General features: G+C 41.5%; 1 protein-coding gene across 7 annotated transcripts in view; it reads left to right on the forward strand.

Annotated features, from left to right (window-relative positions):
- Positions 1 to 22,051, forward strand: part of STXBP5L (syntaxin binding protein 5L) — a 307,500-nt gene that overhangs the window by 165,555 nt on the left and 119,894 nt on the right. For all 7 annotated transcript variants that reach the window (XM_064143383.1, XM_064143384.1, XM_064143388.1 and 4 more), the window contains exons 7-11: positions 8,109 to 8,192; positions 18,056 to 18,179; positions 19,998 to 20,076; positions 20,266 to 20,420; positions 21,721 to 21,793. In XM_064143383.1, coding sequence (XP_063999453.1) covers positions 8,109 to 8,192; positions 18,056 to 18,179; positions 19,998 to 20,076; positions 20,266 to 20,420; positions 21,721 to 21,793 — 515 coding nt within the window. The remainder of the gene's footprint in view (positions 1 to 8,108; positions 8,193 to 18,055; positions 18,180 to 19,997; positions 20,077 to 20,265; positions 20,421 to 21,720; positions 21,794 to 22,051) is intronic.

Raw genomic sequence — 22,051 nt, forward strand, 5'->3', positions numbered from 1 at the left:
CATTCAAAAATAATATCAATAGTAACAGACATTTAGAACTTGTTATAAAGAGAGTAGAAACAGTTCATTGTCTCTTTCAATACAAAAGATTATCAAAGGAAGCTGACTGAAGTCACAGTTAAATTATTGTTCAGATGTGCAATGAGTAGAACCTGTATTTCTTTTTCTGAATGGTGCTGTGGGTACTGCAATTGTATATTGGTCACAAGGGAGAAATGTTAGCACATGAGAAATTGGTTTGAGGCTTACTGAATAAGTTTGCTTAATTTCCTTAAAAAGTTACTAAATATGAGGTTAAGCAAAGTCAGAGCCAAGGAGTTGGCTGTCTTTCAACGAGAAAATTACTTAGGCTGAGAGACTATGTGGGAATATCGTAAGTACTTGTCCTCCTTCCATATTGTTCTCTGATTTTTACTCTAGACCATTTAAGTATAAGACACTGTGATATGCAGACCTTTTCTTCAATTTTTCTGAGTTATTCTTAGGTAATAGAACTGCCTCAAGACAGGTTTACATACTCTGCTTAGCTCAACCAAAAACCACCTAGATATGGGGGGAAGCGAGCAGACTACTTGCATCACTTCTCGATATGCAGCAGAGGAAATTATTCTTTACCCAATCTTCAGGAATTAGATGGTGGGTACAAATCGGTCATAATCACTGCTCAAAATACAGATAATCTTGTACTCTACAAGTACAAGGGTGTTGCACTCTGCAAAATTCCAGTGGTGTATCTCTCACAAATTGGGGCACAGGTCAAGGGAGGTGATTCTCCCCCTCTACTGTGCTCTGCTGAGACCCCACCTGCAGTACTGCATCCAGTTCTGGAGCCCCCATTACAAGAGGGATGTGGAGATGCTGGAGCATGTCCAGAGAAGGGCCACGAGGATGATCAGAGGGCTGGAGCAGTTCTCCTATGAGGACAGACTGAGGGAGTTGGCTGCAGAAGAGGAGGCTGGAGGCTGCAAGGTGACCTTCTTGTGGCCTTCCAGTATCTGAAGGGGGCCTCCGAAAGAAGCTGAGGATGGACTTTTCAGGCTCTCAGGGAGTGACAGGACTAGGGGAAATGGAGCAAAGCTGGAAGTGGGGAGGTTCAGAGTGGAGGTGAAGAGGAAGTTGTTCAGCATGAGGGTGGTGAGAGGCTGGACTGGGTTTCGCAGGGAGGTGGTTGAGGCCCCATGCCTGGAGGTGTTTAAGGCCAGGCTGGATGAGGGTGTGGGCAGCCTGATCTAGGTTAGGGTGTTCCTGCCTGTGGTAGGGGTGTTGGAGCTAGATGATCCTTATGGTGTCTTCCAACCCCTAATATCTTGTGATCCTGTAAAATTTGTGTGCTGTAGCTATCTTTTAAGAGTTCTTTATATCCTTTAAAGTTCCTGTTTGTATCAGTAATTGATGATCACTTTTTCTGTGCCAAGAGTGAATGTAATTCGAGAAGACATTTGGCATTCAAAATTCTCCAGGGTGCCCCCCCGGGCAAACTCTCACGGCAGACTTTTTGTAAAAAAGTCTTTTTTACAAATCTAGCAAATCACAACTGGAAGATAGAAAACTAAGTGAATTTGGGCATTTAATGTGTCACTTAAGAACAAGTTGGGAACCTAGTGATTATGTCCATGAAATATAGCTATGCCAAATCAATGAGTAAGTGTGTATTAGGAACAGACTGATATGCACAGACATTTATAAGTGGCAAAACTGTAGCAAACATTCTTTTTTCTTGCTGACACAAGGGAGGACATTATCTGCATCATCTGCAGTTTCCCAGCAACTGAAGAGAGCATAATAGGAGAAGGTTTAATGTCATTAACTATTAGCTGGTGGACTAAACTTCCTATCTCTGAGTCTGTGTTCTGAGATCTAATAACATCATAACATCTAAATACATTTGTGTGCATTTGGCAGCCTTATGGTTTTTGGGTTTTTTTCTTGTTAATCTCAGCTGTTTTGTGCTGTCAGGACAAGTAAGTGTCTGGCTGGTGTGCACTAGTGTAATAGTTTGGGTGTTACCCACCCCCCCATACATTAGAAATCACCCATACTAGACTCAGCCGGCTCTGGAAATTGAATGAAGCTTTTATATTTGCAGCTTAGCACAATATACAACCAGGTATTTACAATATATATACAGTTATATACAGAAATATACAAGTCAAAAGGTAATACAGAAATACAACACCCCTCCCAGAAACCTGAATACCCAGGAGGGGCTCCCAACCACCCTTCCACCTTCTCCCACTCAAGGAAGAATGGAGGGTCAGCCAGCGGGGTAGGGAAGAAGGTGGATTAATCAGGTTAGGTTAGAGAGATGCAGCCCAGAGCCCAGACAGAAAGCAACTACCTTATCTATGTTTGGATTCTTGCTCTTATACCTCTCAGCAAGCCTATGAGTGAAGTAGACATCACCATTCTTTCCCTTTGACAGCCTGTAATCTAGTTCTTCTCACCAAAACATTCTAGCTAGCTTCAGACTAGCACAACTAGGATGGAAGTAATTGATTGTAAAGGAGAAATTTCCCTAAAACACCATCATCAAAAGCATTTCATGAAGTCAAAATGTGGAGCAACTCCACTAGACTACAACTACCTGAAGGGAGGTTGTAGCCAGGTGGGGGTTGGTCTCTTCTCCCAGGCAACCAGCAAGAGAACAAGGGGACACAGCCTCAAGTTCTGCTGGGAGAGGTCTAGGCTAGATATTAGGAGGAAGTTCTTGCCAGAGAGAGTAATTGGCATTGGAATGGGCTGCCCAGGGAGGTGGTGGAGTCGCCATCCCTGGAGGTGTTGAAGAAAAGCCTGTCTGAGGCACTTAGTGCCATGGTCTAGTTGACTGGATAGGGCTGGGTGATAGATTGGACTGGATAATCTTGGAGGTCTCTTCAAACCTGGTTGATTCTATAATGATTCTATGATGAAATAGACAAAGAAGATATTGCCAGAACTCCTCCATCCTTTAAAATTTGTCCATCCTTCTGCATGATTCTTAATTAAGCATGAGTAATTAAGGCACCAGGAAGCACAAGTTGAAGAGAAACCTTACTCCCTCTACTCTTTAAACACATTTTTCTTATTCATCTATGTTTTCTCCTGCAACAGAATTCATGGATGTTGGTTTTTTTTATACATAGAGCTTGTCCTATAGATCCCTCAAGTACTTCCCACGGCCAAGAGGATTGTGAGTATTTGAGTTTCCTATGGTTCAGACAGGTCAGATCTCAGAGCACCATAAATGTACAGGCAGAGAGTAATCACATTCACTCAGCTGGAATTCAGTCTGTAGTCTTATACCACAGTACTGGTGGCATAGCTGCATGTCTATTAGCTGAGTAGAGAGAGAGAGATTCTTACCTGTGCAGCAAATGTGTTCATCTTTCAGCTTCTTCCCTGAATTCACAGCACTAGGTAACTTGTTAGTATTGTTGTGCATTAAGCCTTTCAGCAACAGATCAGGTGAAGTGCTGTCTTTGATAGGAGATATTTAACCTTTCAGTAATTGTCTGCATTGTGCTATCTTTGCCAGAGTGTGTGACAAAAATCAAAAGCTTCATTAGGGAGAAAGGCTTATTATGAAAGAGGGTCACCTACTAAATACTTCTCTATTCATTGCATTTCCTGAATGTATTTGTACAGATGAAAAGAATACTGGTGTTTCCCCCTCTACTCTGCTCTGGTGAGACCCCATCTTGAATACTGCCTTCAGTTTTGGGCTCCCCAGTTTAAGAGAGACAGAGATCTGCTGGAGAGAGTCCAGCAGAGGGCTACAAGGATGATTAGGGGACTGGAGGGCATGGCTTATGAGGAGAGGCTGAGGGACCTGGGGCTTTTTAGTCTGGAGAAGAGAAGACTTAGAGAGGATTTGATAAATGTTTATCAAGTATCCAAGGGCTGGCCAGGAGGTGGGGGACAGGCTCTGCTCACTTGCTTCCTGGGATAAGATAAGGAGCAATGGGTGTAAGTTGCAGCACGAGATGTTCCACCTCAACACAAGGGGGAACTTCTTTACTGTAAAGGTCACAGAGCGCTGGCACAGGCTGCCCAGAGAGGTTGTGGAGTCTCCTTCTCTGGAGCCTTTCAAGGCCTGTCTGGATGTGTTCCTCTGTGATCTGTGTTAGATAGTATAGTCCTTCTCTGACAGGGGGATTTGGCTCGATTATCTCCTTGGGTCCCTTCCAATCCCTAACATCCTGTGATCCTGTGATAAAAAATAAACTCAACTGGTTTGATACCCAGTTGTAGTACACTGGTGCAAGTGCCTGTTGTGGTAATAAGGAAGACACTCAGACTCCATAATATATTGATTAAAATGCCATTTATTTGGGTTACTATTTAAAAGGAGAAAGTACACAATTTCACATTCCTTCAGATCATGGGAATGCCAAGTTTTACAGTATTGGATAGACTTCAGCATGCTGTGCTGATCCCCTCTGTGAAGAAGTGTACCAGCATTTTAGTCTTTAGGGACCACAAGAGATTTTTTAAAAAACTTATATTCATTTTAAATCATAGAATAGAATCATAGAATCAACCAGATTGGAAGAGACCTCCAAGGTCATCCAAGTCCAACCTAGCACCCAGCCCTGTCCAATCAACTAGACACTAAGTGCCTCATCCAGGCTGTGCTTGAACAACTCGAGGGACGGCAACTGCTCCACCTCCCTGGGCAGCCCATTTCAATGCCAATCACTCTCTCTGCCAACAACTTCCTCCTAACATCCAGCCTAGACCTCCCCTGGCACAACTTGAGACTACCTCACTTCAGGTAGTTGTAGACAGCAATAAGGTCTGCCCTGAGCCTCCTCTTCTCCAGGCTGCACACCCCCAGCTCCCTCCGCCTCTCCTCACAGGGCTGTGTTCCAGGCCTCTCACCAGCTTTGTCGCCCTTCTCTGGACATGTTCCAATATCTCAACATCTCTCTTGAATGGAGGAGCCCAGAACTGGACACAGCCCTCAAGGTGGGGCCTGACAAGTGCTGAGTACAGGGCAACAATAACCTCCCTTGTCCTACTGGCCATACTGTTCCTGATCCAGGCCAGGATGCCATTGGCTCTGTTGGCCACCTAGGCACACTGCTGGCTCGTATTCAGCCTTATGTCAAGTTAAAGGATGTTCATATGAGTACATAGTACCTTATGTTAAGATAAAGATGAAATCATAAAGCTGCTGTAATTGCCCTTACCAAGTGAGAGCTGCCTCCAGGCCTCTGCTTTAACATTAGACAGCAATGTTTATCTTGTGATCAAGGAATGTGTGCAGGACAACACAAACCTGAAAGCTAAGTGCTATGTGCAGCACGATGAGGCATGCAGCTACTTGGGTTACCTGTTCTGTTGGCCACTAACTCCTGGACATGCAGTTGTCTTCCATTTGGGATCACTATACTAGCAGCAAAGCAGTCACACTCTCTATGGCAATCTATTATCCCAGAATACCATATGGCATCCTGACAGAAATGCATTCCAGTTAACAGGTTGTTTTCCACATTTATTCTGATACAAAATTCCTTATGGGCCTGTCCAGAGCAAAAATTATAAATATCCTGGGATTTCCTCTGCCCTTGTGAGGCCACATCTGGAGTGTCCAGTTCTGGGCCCCCCAGTTCAAGAGGGACATAGAACTGCTTGAGAGAGTCCAGATGATTAAGGGAGCAGAACAACTCTCTTACAAGGAGAGATTGAGGGAGCTGAGGCTCTGCTGTTTGGAGAGGAGGAGACTGAGAGGTGACCTCATCAACATTTATAAATATGTAACTGGTGGGTGCCAGGAGGTTGGAGCCAGACTGTGCCCCATGACAGGACAAGGAGCAATGGGTGGAAGTTGAGGCATAGAAAGTTTCATGTAAACATGAGGAGAATTATTTTTTCCCTGTGAGGGTGACAGAACACTGGAACAGGCTGCCATGGGCGGGTTGTGGAGCCTCCCTTTCTGGAGATATTCAAAACCCACCTGGACATATTGCTGTGTGATCTGGTCTAGATGATCCTGCTCTGGCAGGAGGGTTGGACTGGATGAGCTTTCGAGGACCCTTTCAGCCCCTGACATTCTGTGATTCTCTAGGGCATTTTGATTTTCAGGGATAGAATTGTTAAGTGATCAGGTACTGTTCATATTCAGGTATTCAATATGCTAACTATAAGTCATTTCTAGATTAGATAATACAATTCCACACAATGAATATTCTCCTGGCAACATAAAGAATCATATTTAGTAGGACTTGGAGTTTTCCCAGACTCTTTTCTAGCAGTATGGATATATTGGTTGTATTGAACTTGGAAACAAAGTGATGGTTTTGTTCAGTGTTGCTGCCAAGTTTCATATTTATGGCTTATGCAAGCTAAAGATGCTGGTAACATCTCACAGACTAAGAGATAGACATATCACTCTTCTGCTCAAGTACTTTCCACAGAAACTGTAAATCCTTGCCTACATTCTGTTATCCACATGTTTATGGACAAAGAACAATTGCAATTATCACTGCCAGTTGTATAAAATATTCTACAGCAGAAATGTGTGAGTCAGTTTGGACATTCTCAGTATTCATGTCACATTATTAGAAAGATGGGCTCTATAGGAAGCAATTTCCAGGATGCAAGGACACACTTCTCCTCTTCCATCTGTAAGACCTGACATTAATTGTGTACAAATAGAGTACAGTGCCAGATCAATAATTCAGTTATTTTCAACAGAGATAAGCAGAATCTAGTTCACAGTATCACAGTATCACCAAGGGTTGAAGAGACCTCATAGATCATCAAGTCCAACCCTTTACCACAGAGCTCAAGGCTAGACCATGGCACCAAGTGCCACGTCCAATCCTGCCTTGAACAGCTCCAGGGACAGTGGCTCCACCACCTCCCCGGACAGTCCATTCCAGTGTCCAATGACTCTCTCAGTGAAGAACTTTCTCCTCACCTCAAGCCTAAATTTCCCCTGGTGTTGTTGACTCGATAGGGCTTGGTGCTAGGTTGCACTGGATAATCTTGGAGGTCTCTTCCAAGTTGGTTGATTCTATGATTTGATTTGATTTGATTTCATTTGCTTTCATTCTTCTTTTCCTCCTGCACGCTGTTCTTAGAGTCATAGAATCACATAATCAGTCAGGGTTGGAAGGGACCACAAGGATCATCTAGTTCCAACATCCCTGCCATGGGCAGGGACACCTTACCCTAGAGCAGGCTGCCCACAGCCTCATCCAGCCTGGTCTTAAACACCTCCAGGGATGAGGCCTCACCCACCTCTCTGGGCAACCAGGCTCTCACCACTCTCATGCTGAACAACTTCCTCCTCACGGCCAGTCTGAACCTACCCATCTCCAGCTTTGCTCCATTCCCCCTAGTCCTGTCACTCCCTGACAGGCTAAAAAGTCTCTCCCCAGCTTTTTTGGAGGCTCCCTTCAGATCCTGGAAGGCCACAAGAAGGTCACCTCGCAGCCTCCTCTTCTGCAGCCTGAACACCCCCAACTTTTTCAGTCTGTCTTCATAGCAGAGGTGCTCCCGCCCTCTGATCATCCTCATGGCTCTTCTCTTTCACCTTTTGACAAATCATTTTCACTAGTATTTCTTAGGTATACATGATGATTTATGCCTTCTAGAAGCAAAAATTGACATACCAACCAAGCAATTTATTCTCTGCAGGAGTTCTTCAAAATATTTTAAAGCAATAAAAAGCAGAAATTACAGGAATATATGTAGCAGAGTAAGAGTTTAATCTCTTGACTCTTTGGTTTGAAGTTGAGTTATCTTCAACGTGAAAAAAACTGTTTTCCCTCTAACAGGGATGAGGAAGGTAAGAAGTCTTCTTTTCTCAGTAGATTCACAGTTGTGAGTAATGTCCAGGCTCATAATATTGCAGAGAAAATAAAAACAAGAAACAAAACAAAGAAAAAATAGGAATATAGACTCTTTTTTCCCTCCCTTTCCATATTAAAATGTTGTCAGTGATAAAAAATAACTTGTAGTGAAAAATTTGAAAGCTAGTTTTGCACACTGATTTGGCATTGCTTTTTGTAGTGCTTATTTGCTTATAAACACTCTCTTAAAACCAATATGTTTTTCTGATATTTGTATATATACCTTTTGAATCTGAAAGTATAATTGTGTTTGTTTTTCTTTCCCAGCTATTGATAGGCTATGAAAATGGGACTGTAGTACTCTGGGACTTACGATCCAAAAGAGCTGATCTGAGAGCTTATTATGATGAGGTAAGCAGTTTCCATCAGTTCGGAAAAAGATGTTGTTCAGCATTTCCTCCCATGTCTTATCAAACAGATGGATATTTATCTTAACGTATTGCTTGTTCTGGAAGTACTGTTTATGCTCTGCTTTTGAACTAAGTTACCGACAACAGAAATCAAAACCTGAAACCTATATTTTAATGCTTTATGCTGATGTGAGTGTGTTACAACACAGTCTCTTCCCCTTGATTCTGATAAATTTGCCAGCTTCTACGTAGGGATCCTCACTTGAACAGAACATAGCAATAAGCTGACCTGAGATACAGCTACACTGGGAATTATATCATTATCTTTACTGTGTATTGCTAGAACATTAACTAGAATGAAAGATGAAGTATTTTGTAGAGCTATTAATGTTACTCCAGATCCGATGTGAAGGCTTTCAAACTTGTGTTTTCGTGGGTTTTATCAGGCAACTGTCTCCTGTTGTTTGTAGGCTGATTGTATCAAATCCAGGCACAGTTCGTGTACCAATAAACAGGCTGGTTAAAAAAACCATGTTATTCCTAATTACTATGATTTTAGCATTAGCCCTAGGAAAAAAATATCTTTTGTTTTGCCAGTCCTTCTTTAAAGCAAATGAATGTGAATACATCTACAACTGAAGGTACAAAAAACATTTTCTTTATAGTGATCCAGACAGTAAATGATTTCCTGTACTTCTTCTCCCTTCTTCCTCTTGCCACATATTAAATGTAAAAAGTATACACATTTATTTCCACTCTAAAGGTAACCTTAATGTATCTGAATCCTTCAGTCGTTCAGTCCTGTTTTCACAGCAACATTAATGCTACACTGAGCTTCAAGGAAAAGATTCTGAACATACACACAGCAAATGTTCTAAAGGACATGGTAATTTGGTGTTTAAACAGGCCAGCACTAAAGCCTCATGACATGCCCACTAAATTATCTCCAAGTGACAGCCATACCCTTGTGAAATTGATCCTGCTGTGTTACTTAAGGGAGCACAGCTTTTTGCTTTTACAGGTCTCCTGGAGGTGGTGAGGTGTCTGCTCGCTCACTGTCCTCTCTTGTGCTCAGGATGAGACTATCTAAAATAGGTCTTTATAATACTGTTTTCTTCGATTTTTCATGGTGAGACAGAGTGGTTGAGTGTTGAAAATGCTCACACAATTTAGTTGTTCCACAATTTTTCTGTACTGTCCACAGAAACTTTTTACAGCTTTGTTCTTAGTCAAGCTCTCCTCCTCAGTGGTTCTTTGCTGTGTCGTTACTCTGTTTCACGCAGCTTGTGTTGGCTTGCTATCATCTGCTGAAAGAGATGGAAGATTCACAATATGTCTTTAAAAGGGCTGTGTGGCTAGCCATTGTACTTCATTCCAGACTTTCAGGCTCCACATTGATAATGTTCCAGATCTGCTAGGAATTCTCAGGGGAACCTCTAAAAAGGGTTCCTCTTTACATCTTGGGTTATATAGCTTTCGTGAGTTACAAATGAATATTTTGGTATGTACCTCTTTCTATGTGGTTGTTGTGGAGGGCAGAAATACGTGGCCGAGAAGAAAATTTATCAAAAATAGATATTTTTTATTTTTACAAAACCCGCCCCCACAACTATATATACAAAGATTAATTTCGTTTGATAAACAGGTTCAGTTGCATGAGAATTCTACGAGGATACCATTAATAATCTGACTATATATATTTGGAAGTCAGTTTTTGGAAAAGGACTCAGCTATTAATTAATAGCGGTTTCTTACTAAATTAAGCTAAGCCAAATAACTCACTCAGGCAGGCTCGTGCGGTCGGTCTTCCTCCTCCAGCGGCTGCAGGAGTCGTTAAGGGTCGTTAGGCAGACAAAGGTGTGTGCCTAACACCAAAGCAAGTCCTTAGTCTCTCTGCAGTCCAGGTACAGGAGAGTGGACGAACTCAGGCAGACACATACGTCCAACACGGGCAAAATCCAAAGCGGGAACCCCAAAGGCGGGAAGACCCCCAATATTTATAACCTTGGCTAGACAAAGGGCAGAGTTACCACACTTCAGGCACGAAAGCGCACGGCCAATCCCAGCCTGGCTCCAGCGCGGGAACTCACGGGGCAGTCGCCGCCCCCTTCTCGGCTGCAGGGCAGGCGAGGAGGGGGGAAACCAGGCGGCTTTTCCCCTTTCCCCCCGAAGTCCGGGCAGGAGAGGAATTTAGGGGTACAGGACTCCAGGACAGTGGTCATAAACCCAAGTTTTCAAACATAAACCTCTTTTTAGCTTGCTCACAGAATCACAGAATTTCTTGATTGGAAAAGCCCTTCAAGGTCATCGAGTCCAATCATTAGTTTCACGCTGACAAGTCCTTGTGTAAGCCAAATCCCACAGCACAACATCTAATCACTCTGAATTGCTATGGTTGGAAAGAACCACCAGAATCATCACAGTCCAGAAAAAATAATTCTGGCTCCCTGTCACCACTCTCTCTGGACCAATAGAAAGTGTTCGGCATCTTCACTGAATACCAAAGTGCCCCTGGTATTCAGAATGAAATCTGACTAAAATTAATCTGGCCTCATTTTTCTTGCTAGCATTATGCTTTCTTTAGCACCACTTTTGAAACAAATGTAGCCATCCTGTTTGATGGTGAAAGAATTGGAAATCTCATCTAATTCACCACTTCCTCTTCTGACATCTTTAAGAATTGCCAGATGACATAATCTTTTCTGGCCCATCAGTGGAGTAGATACTTAAATTTAGCATAAAAAAAATTATCTGGCACCAGATTTCTCCATTAGCACTTGATGCTTACTGGGAGAAATTTTATTTTCTTGTCTTTGATGCACCATGAGTGTTCATTACCAAGGCAATTTCTTCTTTCCTGTAATCTTCAAATAGCAGTTCACTTTGGTAATGTCAAAATAAATGTTGGCACCCTCAAGACTCCATCCAAGTGCTCATCTTTTCACAGGATCAAGCCTTAGCTGGAGTTCTCCTGTGTTACTCTGACAGCATTGGATTTCAGTCATCCCCCCCAATACCAGCCTCTGAGAAGGGAGCTTTGTTGTTGTTCAGAATTGTAGAATCTGTTACCATGCAGCACAGAAGAGAGAAGTTAGCAACTAATGTGTTTTTTTCTGTATAGAAGAGCAAAGGAGGCTGGTAACTGACTGTCTATCTACAAATCTAAATATTCTTATTTTTTAGGTTCAAGATGTGCACTATGTCTGCCAGCATTCACTTGTTAAAGATAATAGTTTCATATTTCATTAATTTAAAAATATTTCTTTTCATGCAGCCAGAAAAAACACTCATTATCACTGAGAACCATTATTAAAATGTCTTCTCCGTTCAGTTTTTTCTTTTTTTTTTCCTTTGAGAGCTGTTTTTTAATTGAAGTTTCTACAAGTAGAGGATACACAGCTCAGATGGAATAAATCCTCTTCATTTTCAACTTGAACAGTTGACTAACAGTAGGATCATGAAGAAATAATGGCTTTCAGTCCATGATGTCCTCATCACCACTGTGAAATCTTGCTTATCTTTTCTAGGCTATGCGTCATTGTCATGACAATGTGATCATAGAATCAAGCAGGTTGGAAGACACCTCCAAAATCATCCAGTCCAACCTAGCACCCAGCCCTGGCCAATCAACTTGACCATGGCACTAAGTACCTCATCCAGGCTTTGCTTCAACACCTCCAGGGATGGTGACTGCTCCACCTCCCTGGGCAGCCCATTCCAATGCCAATCACTCTCTCTGGCAAGAACTTCCTCCTAACATCCAGCCTCGACCTTCCCTGGCACAACTTGAGGCTGTGTCCCCTTGTTCTCTTGCTGCTTGCCTGGGAGAAGAGACCAATCCCACCTGGCTACAGCCTCCCTTCAGGTAGTTGTAGACAGCAATGAGATCTGCGCTGAGCCTGAGCTAGGCTGCACACCCCTAGCTCCCTCAGCCTCTCCTCATAGGGTTTGTGTTCCAGGCCTCTCACCAGCTTCGTCACCCTTCTCTGGACACATTCCAGTTATCTCAACGTCTCTTTTGAATTGAGTAGCCCAGAACTGGACACAGTACTCTAGGTGTGACCTGATCATTGTTGTGTACAGGGGAAGAATAACCTCCCTTGTCCTACTGGCCACACTGGTCCTGATCCAGGCCAGGATGCCATTGACTCTCTTCTCTCGTCTTTCATCTCTCTCTGATGCTTCACATAACATCATATTTCCAGACATGGATACAAGACATATATTTCAGACATCTCCTCAAGATATATGTAGTCTTATTACAGGACTGGAGTTGTTTGCTACAGTATTAGCAAGACTTGCCTAGTACAGATTTATGTCCCTTCATTTTCCTTGCCACTTAGTTTGAGTTCCATGGATACATTGCTACTACAATAGGCAGCTCACTGTGAAAATCTAATATTTTAAGTGGTGGAGCTGAAAACTCAACCCTCTGTCCACAGACCTGCGATTTACAGCTGCATTTCTTACTCCATCTTCCACAGGTCTTGAAGGCTTGGAACCTTTTGTAGACAGAATGATAGAATCAGTCAGGGACCACAAGGATCATCCAGTTCCAACTGCCCTGCTATGGGCCAGGACACCCGACCCTAGATCAGGCGGCCACAGCCTCATCCAGCGTGGTCTTAAACAGCTCCAGGGATGGGGCCTGATGAATGATGAAACATATCTACTCATTTCAAATGAGAGAGCTTCTCACTAAGGATAGAAAAGTTTCTACAAGTTGCGTTATGCAGAACTTCTCTGCTTTGCGTTTTTGTCAGCTCGTAACTTCCCTTTAAAGATTGTCTCTAATACTTAGAATTTGCTCACCAGAGCTAAAAGTCATAGCAGCTAAAAGTCTCTCTTTTAGCCCACTTAAAATCTGCTTCAGTTTAACAGCTCCTGATACAAGGAGCTTAATAGTTAGTTGGGTTATTTCAATATTCAGAGCAACCTGAAGCATAATCATCATCTTTCTTTTGTACACATTTCCAAAATGAATCTTCAGATTTTACAGAGACATTTGCCACATGACATTTCTTTACCTTTATCAAGTGCTATGCTGATATAGAACAAACAAATCAGATGCTCTTGGTGCAGTGGTCTTGCAGTACTACTGACACAAAAGATTCTTAAGATTCAAACAATAGCACAGAATGAGTATGGTCCTTGTTTGAAATACAGCTACAAGTGGTTATAGAGTCTCCATGAGTTTTATGTGGAGGCAGGGAATTAATGTGGCTGAGTCAGGAAATATATAAAAATAAAATAATTTTATTTTCCTGGAACCCTGCCCCCAAAACTATATGCAAAAATTAATTTAGTTTAATTAGCAGACTCAGTTTGATCAAGAATATCTTACAAAGGATATTATAGATAAATTTGGCTATTTAGGAATTCAGTAAATGGAAAAGGCTAAACTATAAACACAGCTTTACCCCACTGTCAATCAGGCTGAGCAGAAGATTAAGGGAAAACCTACTCACAGATGTGGGGTAGGCACTCAGTAAAGATCCCTTGCTGGATTCTTTCTGCAGGAGCAGCCTGTGACGTTACCGGCAATGTCCAATAATAGAGATCTGTGCCACAGAAATCCAAGACGAGTCACAGAGCCACCAAAATCAGAAATGTGTCGAGCACTTCTTCCCAAGTGGGATGGTTGTGCTCTCACAACAGCAGCAGGGGAGAGCCCAAAACTGCTAGAGTCCTCCATCCGGGAGGCAGCTAGCAATTAGCTACTTGATAGGGTCTGAGAGAGGGCAGTCCATGTGCTGCTGGGTATCTCTCTCAAAAGGACCCAAGGCTTGCAAAGTTTGCTGGTTTGCACAAAGGATGCAAAAGAGTGGGGAAGGTAGGAGCCGTCCAAAGTGGGGACAGTCCAGTCACAGCAGGAGCCTATCCTTTGCAGCAGCAGGGGACTCTCCAGACAGGAACTATCAATGCAGGAAGCACACCAAGGTGGGAAGAATCCCCAAGGCAGGTAGCCTTTCTATATTTCTACTTTTCTCCTAGGCAAAGTGTCCATTTACCATTACTGGGAGTGAAAACACAGCCAATCACCAGCCCGATTTCAGTGTGGGCATCTTCATGGGTCACCCCACGTGCTGGAAGGAACCTTTGCTCCCCCCTTCAAGGCTGCAGGGCAGGGTGGAGGAAGCAGGTTTTTTGCACCTTTCCTCTCCCATTCAAACAATGCACTGAGAGGAATTTGGGGTATTCAGGACAGAGGTCTTCTAAGTGGAGGAGATTTGTGATTGCAAAGGAGCTGAAATGGTGTTTCACATGGTTAATTTTAGCATGTGCTGAGCGTGATCAACAATGGAATCTATATATGTGCGACCACTGTGGATATTGCAGAAGGAGAACGATACCCAATCTGGAGCAGTATGCTTTGTGAGCATACACTGTGTGAACATCCACATGAGTCACCCACCATGATGAACTCCTAAGTGAATAACTGCTCCTTTTTTTGGTGTGCGTTTGGATGCTAAAGAAGTGAATCAGAATGTTAGAGATACTCTAGCACAGATAAATTAGGGACTTGTTCAGTACACATTTCAGTATTAGTTGTGTGACTCTCAGCTGAAACTTCCAAAAGCAATTCTAAGTATTTATTTCCCATTTTGGGCCAAAGTCTAGTAGGTAAATTTGAGTTGCTGCTATACCAGTTGTCTGTGACAGGAGCATTCTGCTACAGCTCCTCACAACAGGAGGTTTATGCTGGCAGGTGGCACCTAGTAGCTGAGAGGTAGTTTAGCAAGCAGCTTGGTACCATTTTCAGCTGCTAGTTACTATCTCCTGTTCAGACACAGTGACTGTAACCATGTGAAATGTTTCTGTGTGTGGTAACACATCAAAAGCAGATTCAAATTTGGCATGATAGCAAACATGAACGAGCTCATGTTGGAATTTATTTGCATAAGGATAGGCAAGTGAAGCAGCACTCCCCACAGATCTAAGGTTCTTACTACCTAGAAGCAATGTCATTGGACTATATGAGTCATCTTTCTGTGTTGTCTTTTCTTGCTTCAGTAAGAATTTGGTGTCTTTGGGGTCTGTAAGTGGAATTTTGTGCCAAACCCACTCTGGTAGGTAAATGTTTGAGTAACAGCCATTATGCCACTTGCGGATAAATATCTTGAGTTCACTTTGTTGAGTTTGCTGTGTCATTATTGGCATGATCATCTTGCCAGTGTGTTTGGGAAGTATTCACCTGTAAGACATGGCAGATTTCTGTTAAAACATCTGGATCATCTTAATGCAAAGGCTCATTCATGGCTGTGCTGTCCAGTTTCATGAGCTGAGCAAAGTATTAGTCAAGGTTCACAGCCTTTGTGTTGATTTCTTCTGATATTCCCTCTAGTCCATGAGCCACTACCAACCATAATAATCAATACACTTATTAAAAGAGGAGGATCACCAGGGAGGTTTTAATAGTGACCAGTAGCACTTAAGGCTATTTCTTGGCAGCTTAACAAAATTGATATCAGCAACTCCAGTGATGACTTCTGAATAGCCAGGCATGAAGTTATCTGAGTAAATCAGGTGGATGACTATATGCAATTTTAAGTGCATACAAGGCTTCAATATTTCCTGGGTTGTGAAAATGGAGATTTATTAAACCACATTTCTGGAAGGGAAATTAATTCAAGGGAAAATTCTGTGACTTTGTGTTTCTAAGGGGAGAGTGTGAGAAGCTGTGGTATGCAATCCATCAGTACTTTGTTTCACCAGAAAATAGCTTTTTGTTGGTTTCCAGCATAGAGCAGTGAAAATTAGAGACCTACACCATTATCCTTTCAGATAGTTTGATGTAATTATGGATGTTTTCAGTTCCACTAATTATGCACAAAACACTAAGAATGGTCTATTAATTTTTGAACTTTTCTTTTTCTTTTGGCATATGTAACATTCATCCTGTGATACTTGCACCATGTACATATGAGTGCAACATTCCTTGTCTCTGGAGCACTATCTGATCCAAATGATCTTACAACATTGTGTGGGTCATTTCCTATACCAATCAAACTATCCTTATCCCTTTAGTGGTTTTGGTTTTATACAGAACATGCCAGGTTTCTGTGTACTTGTTCTGAAACTTAAGCATGTGGAGTTAAAAATTTAAAGAGCAGAGTACTATTTCTGCTTTTCCTAAATAGTCTTCTGGGCAAGACTGAATGTGTTGTATGCTACCTGCAAAACTTGTAACACAGACGTCCTTGTATGTTTGCCAGATTAAATACTTCTAAGGACAGTTATCAGGGATAATGTGTGTGATGGTTTGGGTGTTACCTACCCCCCAACACTTAAGTAAAATCACCCAGACTAGACTCAGTCTATCTGGAAAATTGAATAAAGCTTTATATTTACAGTTTAGCACAATATACAAGCAGGTATTCACAATCTATACAGCTATAGACAGAAATAGACAAGTTAAAAATACAGAAACACAACAGCCCTCCCAGAAACCAGAGTCCCCAGGAGGGGCTCCCAACCACCCTTCCACCTCCTTCCCACCCCTTTACCTTACCCCAGACTTTGTCTTATGCTCAAGGTGAATTTGGAGGGTCGGCCAGGGGGATTAGGAAGCAGAAGGATTAGTCAGGCAGCAAGCTAGAGAGAAAAGTGCAGCCCAAAACCCAGAGAGACAGAGACTCTCTTATCTGTGTTTGTGTTCTTATTCTTACACATTCCAGCAAGCCTTTGAGTGCAGCAGACATCATCATTGTTTCCTTTTCACAGCCTATAATCTAATTCTTCTCACCAAAATATCCCAGCTGGGCTCAAAATAGCTGTTGTAAATGGGGCTAGTTGAAATCTGAGTTTGGGGTAAAATGCAATGAGGTAGATTTAAAAGTTATGAAATATTTATTAATATACACAAAATAATTCCCCCAAACTTATTTACAGCTATCCACACAAGTTCTTGGATGCAGTTAGCAGAACTATTTCATAGAATGTCTATGTACAATAGAATTTTGAAAGATTTCAGAAAATGTCTTTGATAGAGAGTCTGGTGGCTTAATTCGCCAGTTGTGAGGTTGATTAAAATCCTTTAGCAACCTGAACAAAGAATGGAGAATACTCACTAGTCCTAACGTCCATGGCCCAAAAACATAGGCAGGAAAATATTCAACAGAAGTCCTGTGACAAATTCCACGTGGGCTGCTGGCTGAGGTGGCGGCTGAGGCAATGGGCGGGCGAGCGGCAGATAAGCGAGGAATGAACGAGCACGCCAGCACCTCTTCCTCTGTTCACCCCCATTTATAGGGTAATGGCCGAGGCTAATGGTCTCATTGACCACACAATCACCCAATCACCTCTGGCAATCACCCAAGTAGACACAGAAATGGAAGAACCCACAGGCTGTTGTCCTCCATAAAATGGGGGGGCGCATAGGCCTACCACGGGACAGGGGCACGGTCCCCATGAAACTCCTCTCAGGCAAAGAAACTAAGTTGCCTGGGTTTCTTTTGTCCTGTTTTTCCGCCTCTGGCTGCAATGCAGACAGGCAGGTAAATAAGACAGGACATGCTTAAGCCCATTTTATGTCCTTTAGGACTATTCACCACAATCGCACACTGTGATTGCCTTCTATGTCCCTCGGTTTTATACTTCGGCCTTAATACCTTGTCCCTTCAATTTTAGTCTGATTCAGTACAGACTTTCTTATCTTCTAGTGCTATGTTAGCATTTATAATGAATTGTTTTGTTTGGCTAGCAGTAGGTTACAGCCATTGGTTACTAAGATGTGCTGGGAATGGAATTCAGACATAAAAGAACCAGCCAACTGTTGATACAATCCAAAGTTGTACATCAAAATATCATTAGTGTAAACACTGTGCTCTGTTTCAGTCTCAAGCTATTCTTTCATTTCTACAGGCTATCCATTCTGTCGCTTGGCATCATGAAGGCAAACAGTTCATGTGCAGTCACTCTGATGGCAGCTTGACCCTATGGAATCTGAAAAGTCCTAACAGACCATTCCAGACCACAATTCCACATGGTAATTTTGATGGTTTAAAATGTGCAACTAAGAAGCTAAAATGTATGTTTAACTCATCTTTTTATTGTAATCAGATCCAGAGTTACTTCTTGCATAAGTACTTAAATCGACAAAGTAGCTGTAAAATATTGTAAAATTAAAAAATCAGTTGTGGTGGATCATCTTACTTTGTTTTGATATCACAAATACTTCTTACTTATTAGTACTACTTCAATGTCTTCTTTTCTCCAATTCAGCTTAGTAGTCTAGTGTTGATCTTTGACACCCTCAGGCTATGTGGCTTTCATATTTCTTTCATATGATTCTATGATTCTGATGCTCCCAGCATAAGAAAGATATCAAGAGCTGGGAGCAGGTCTGGAAGAGGGCCACAAAGATAATCGGAGAGCAGAAGCTCTTCCCATATGGGGACAGGCTGTGAAAGTTGAAGCTGTTCACCTGAAGAATAGAGAGCTCCCAGGAGACCTTATAGCATCCTTCCAGTAACTGAGGTGGACCTACAAGAAAGCTGGGAAGGGACTTTTTACAAGGGCTTGTTGGGATAGGATGTGAGGGAATGGCTTGAAGCTTGAGGAGGGTAGATTTAGACTGCATATTAGAAATAAATTCTTTAATGTAAGGGTGGTGAGCCACTAGAACAGGCCGACCAGGGAAGTCGTGGATGCTGCCTCCCTGGAGGTGCTCATGGCCAGGCCATTGGTGCTCATGGCCAGGCACTGGATAACCTGGTCTAGTGGAAGATGTCCCTGCCTGTGTGAGCCAGAGTTGACACTAGATAATATTTAAGGGCCTTTCCATCCCAATTCATTCTATGAGTCTATGATTACCAAGAAGCCTGTCTAAGGGGAGAGGGAATAAAAGAGAAAGCACGTTCTTTGTTCTTAAAATTCCTACTTTAAAAAATTTTATTATTTTTAGCCATAGAATTATGAAATAGAAAATTATTAATTACGTTTGTAATATCTAAGCACTTTCTTATGTCACACCTTCAGTCTTTTGCCTCCCATTATGTGACTGTGCACCTCTGAGAAGAGCCTGGCTCCATCAGCATTGTGTCTTCCAGTCAAGCAGTTGTCATAAGCTAGCACAGCCTGTCCTAAGGAACAAACCCAAAATTGTTTACAAGTGGCTTTTCTCTGAATGAAAGAAAGTACTGAGCCACAACTAACCAAGAATGCCTGAATTTCAATTTAATTTTATCACTCAACTAGTTTCATTCTTGAGCGTGTAACATTTTGTCAATAAAAAGAATTGAGTCAATCTAAGAATGTAACTTAAGAAACAATTAAGCTATTTATGGCCATAACATGACAGGTTAAAAAAGGGTAACATTGGTCAAATTCATCAATTATTAGTTTAAGTGTCATCCTTGCCAGTAATCTGCATGGAGTTTAGATGCCTTTGAAGTGTGATCTATGGTCCTTTGGGTTTATACAGCAGTAAAGCTATAAAGCCAGAGTGATAGGACAAGGAGCAATGGGTGTAAGTTGCAGCACAGGAGGTTTCACCTCAACATAAGGGGGAACTTATTTACTGTAAGGGTCACAGAGCACTGGAACAGGCTCCCCAGAGAGGCTGTGGAATCTCCTTCTCTGGAGCCTTTCAAAGCCTGTCTGGATGTGTTCCTCTGTGATCTGTGTTAGATAGTATTGTCCTGCTCTGGCAGGGGGGTTGGACTTGATGTTCTCCTTGGGTCCCTTCTAACCCCTAATGTCCTGTGATCTTCTTAGCTTTAAAGTTCCACAGTTGCTTCAGTGTTTAGTTTGATAGCTCTATTATCATGACATTTTAAAACACCTTTAATCTTTCTTTCCTTAGGAAAAGTTCAAAGAGATGGAAAAAAACCTGAGTCTTGTAAACCAATTCTTAAAGTAGAGTACAAGACCTGTAAAAACAGGTATGTTCTCCATTCTGTAATTAGCTCAGTGTTCTGTTACTGTGATCTGATACTGATCCCTCCAGAATCTTATTTGCTTTCTTTTCAGAGAGCTATTTAATTATTCTTTAAAGGTCCAAAATCTATAATGTAAACTTTTGTGGACTGTGTAAACTTAAAACATTGTGTTTTGGTTTTTTTTTAATGCAGTGAACCATTTGTCATATTCTCTGGAGGACTGTCATATGATAAGCCTTGTCGAAGACCAAGTTTAACAATCATGCATGGGAAAGCAATTACAGTTCTTGAAATGGATCACCCTATAGTTGATTTTTTAACTCTTTGTGAAACTCCATATCCAAATGGTGAGTTTATTCAGTGAAACACAGTAATGAAAAACATAAATTAAGTGATCTTCTCACACTGTTAAAGGTATTTTGTTGCATATTGTGGAACTGCTGAATGCTGTAGCACACTCACAGAAAACTCCAGAAAGTTAATTAAGAAAGGCTGTAAGTCAAAAATAAACTAAGTTTAACATTGTAATCCCCTGAGCAGAAGAGCAAAATAAATCTTACATACATAGCTAAACTGAGTATATATTTAAAGTACTTAGTAAAAGTCAATTGTGTGTTTGTCAACATTTACACAAAAAATTAACTTTCAGTAATCATGGTTTGTTTGGGCCTTCACTTAACTGTGTTAAGTCTCCTTGGGTTCCTTCCAACCCCTAATATCCTGTGATCCTGTGAAATACAGTGATGCTTCCCAGGAAAAATATCTTGGAACCCCTCCCCAGCTCACATTGTAACATTTTTGGTTTAACTTGTTTTATTCTTAGCCCTGTTTGTTAACAGGCCACAAATGTACATTTGTAGCAGTCCTGAAAGGAAGATAAATCAATTGCTATCAATTTATTCAGCCTTTTCACATCAGCCATCACAAGAGAGTGCTCTGAGCTTGCATATGCTGGAATTGTTTGCTGCTGTTGAAGAGGGAGTCATTATTTCACATTTATATATATATTTGCGTATTTCACATTTATATATATTTTTATGCATCAAGGGAAGCATTTGTTTATATATATATATCTATCTATATAAAAATGAGAAAATAATTTAATAAAAAACCCAAACAATATAATCTCCTAAAGTGTATATAGGAGGAAGGAGTGTGGCAGTATCTAAATTGAACACAGGAGAATTACAGGATTGCTTTGGAAATGAGAGTATTGTGTATCAGTAAGTGAACTGGGCCAGCTGTTCTTAATCTGTTTTTGAAGAACAGTTCTAAGCAGTAGAAGTATTACTTTTTGACCTAAAAAATACATTTTCTATGTAATAACTGGATTCAGCAATGCAGTGATACACACAACCTCTATTCTTTTTCTTTTCATTTCGATATCCCATCATCCTGACGTGCTATAGTGTGACACTTCTATTTCTGATATGTATGTGACCAGCAGTAGTGCCTCAAAGTAATTTCTCAGTTTCTATCTGGCTCTGGTTTGCAGATATGTGTAGTGTGTGCATTTATTTGGGATTTCTACCTAAAAACATTTGTTTGATATACTGTGAATGATTAGAGAACATAAATATGACTTGCTTTTTGAAAATGACAATTAGGAGAACTGTGTGTCTTTTATACTTGATTCCTTGCTTGCAGAATTTCAAGAACCCTATGCTGTAGTTGTGCTGTTGGAAAAAGATCTCATTGTTGTTGACCTGACACAAAGCAAGTAAGTAAGGACTTTGGTATCAAGTTTCTTGTGTATCTTAACTATCCAGCCAACAATGATGCAAGTCCAAATGTTATTATGCAGCATCATTTTAATGTCCAGTTACTCTTGGTAATAATTCACTCCATGTGTTTACTGCTATCTTAAGAGCTAAGATCAGCTAATCAACAGGAAATTTAGCATAATGTTTGTTCTTAAGTTTGGGAATAAATCTAAATCTGTGCTCCACTCAGCATACGCCTCAAACAGTGACTCAGT

This window comes from Pogoniulus pusillus, chromosome 5, assembly GCF_015220805.1.
Source record: "Pogoniulus pusillus isolate bPogPus1 chromosome 5, bPogPus1.pri, whole genome shotgun sequence".
Taxonomy (NCBI): domain Eukaryota; kingdom Metazoa; phylum Chordata; class Aves; order Piciformes; family Lybiidae; genus Pogoniulus; species Pogoniulus pusillus.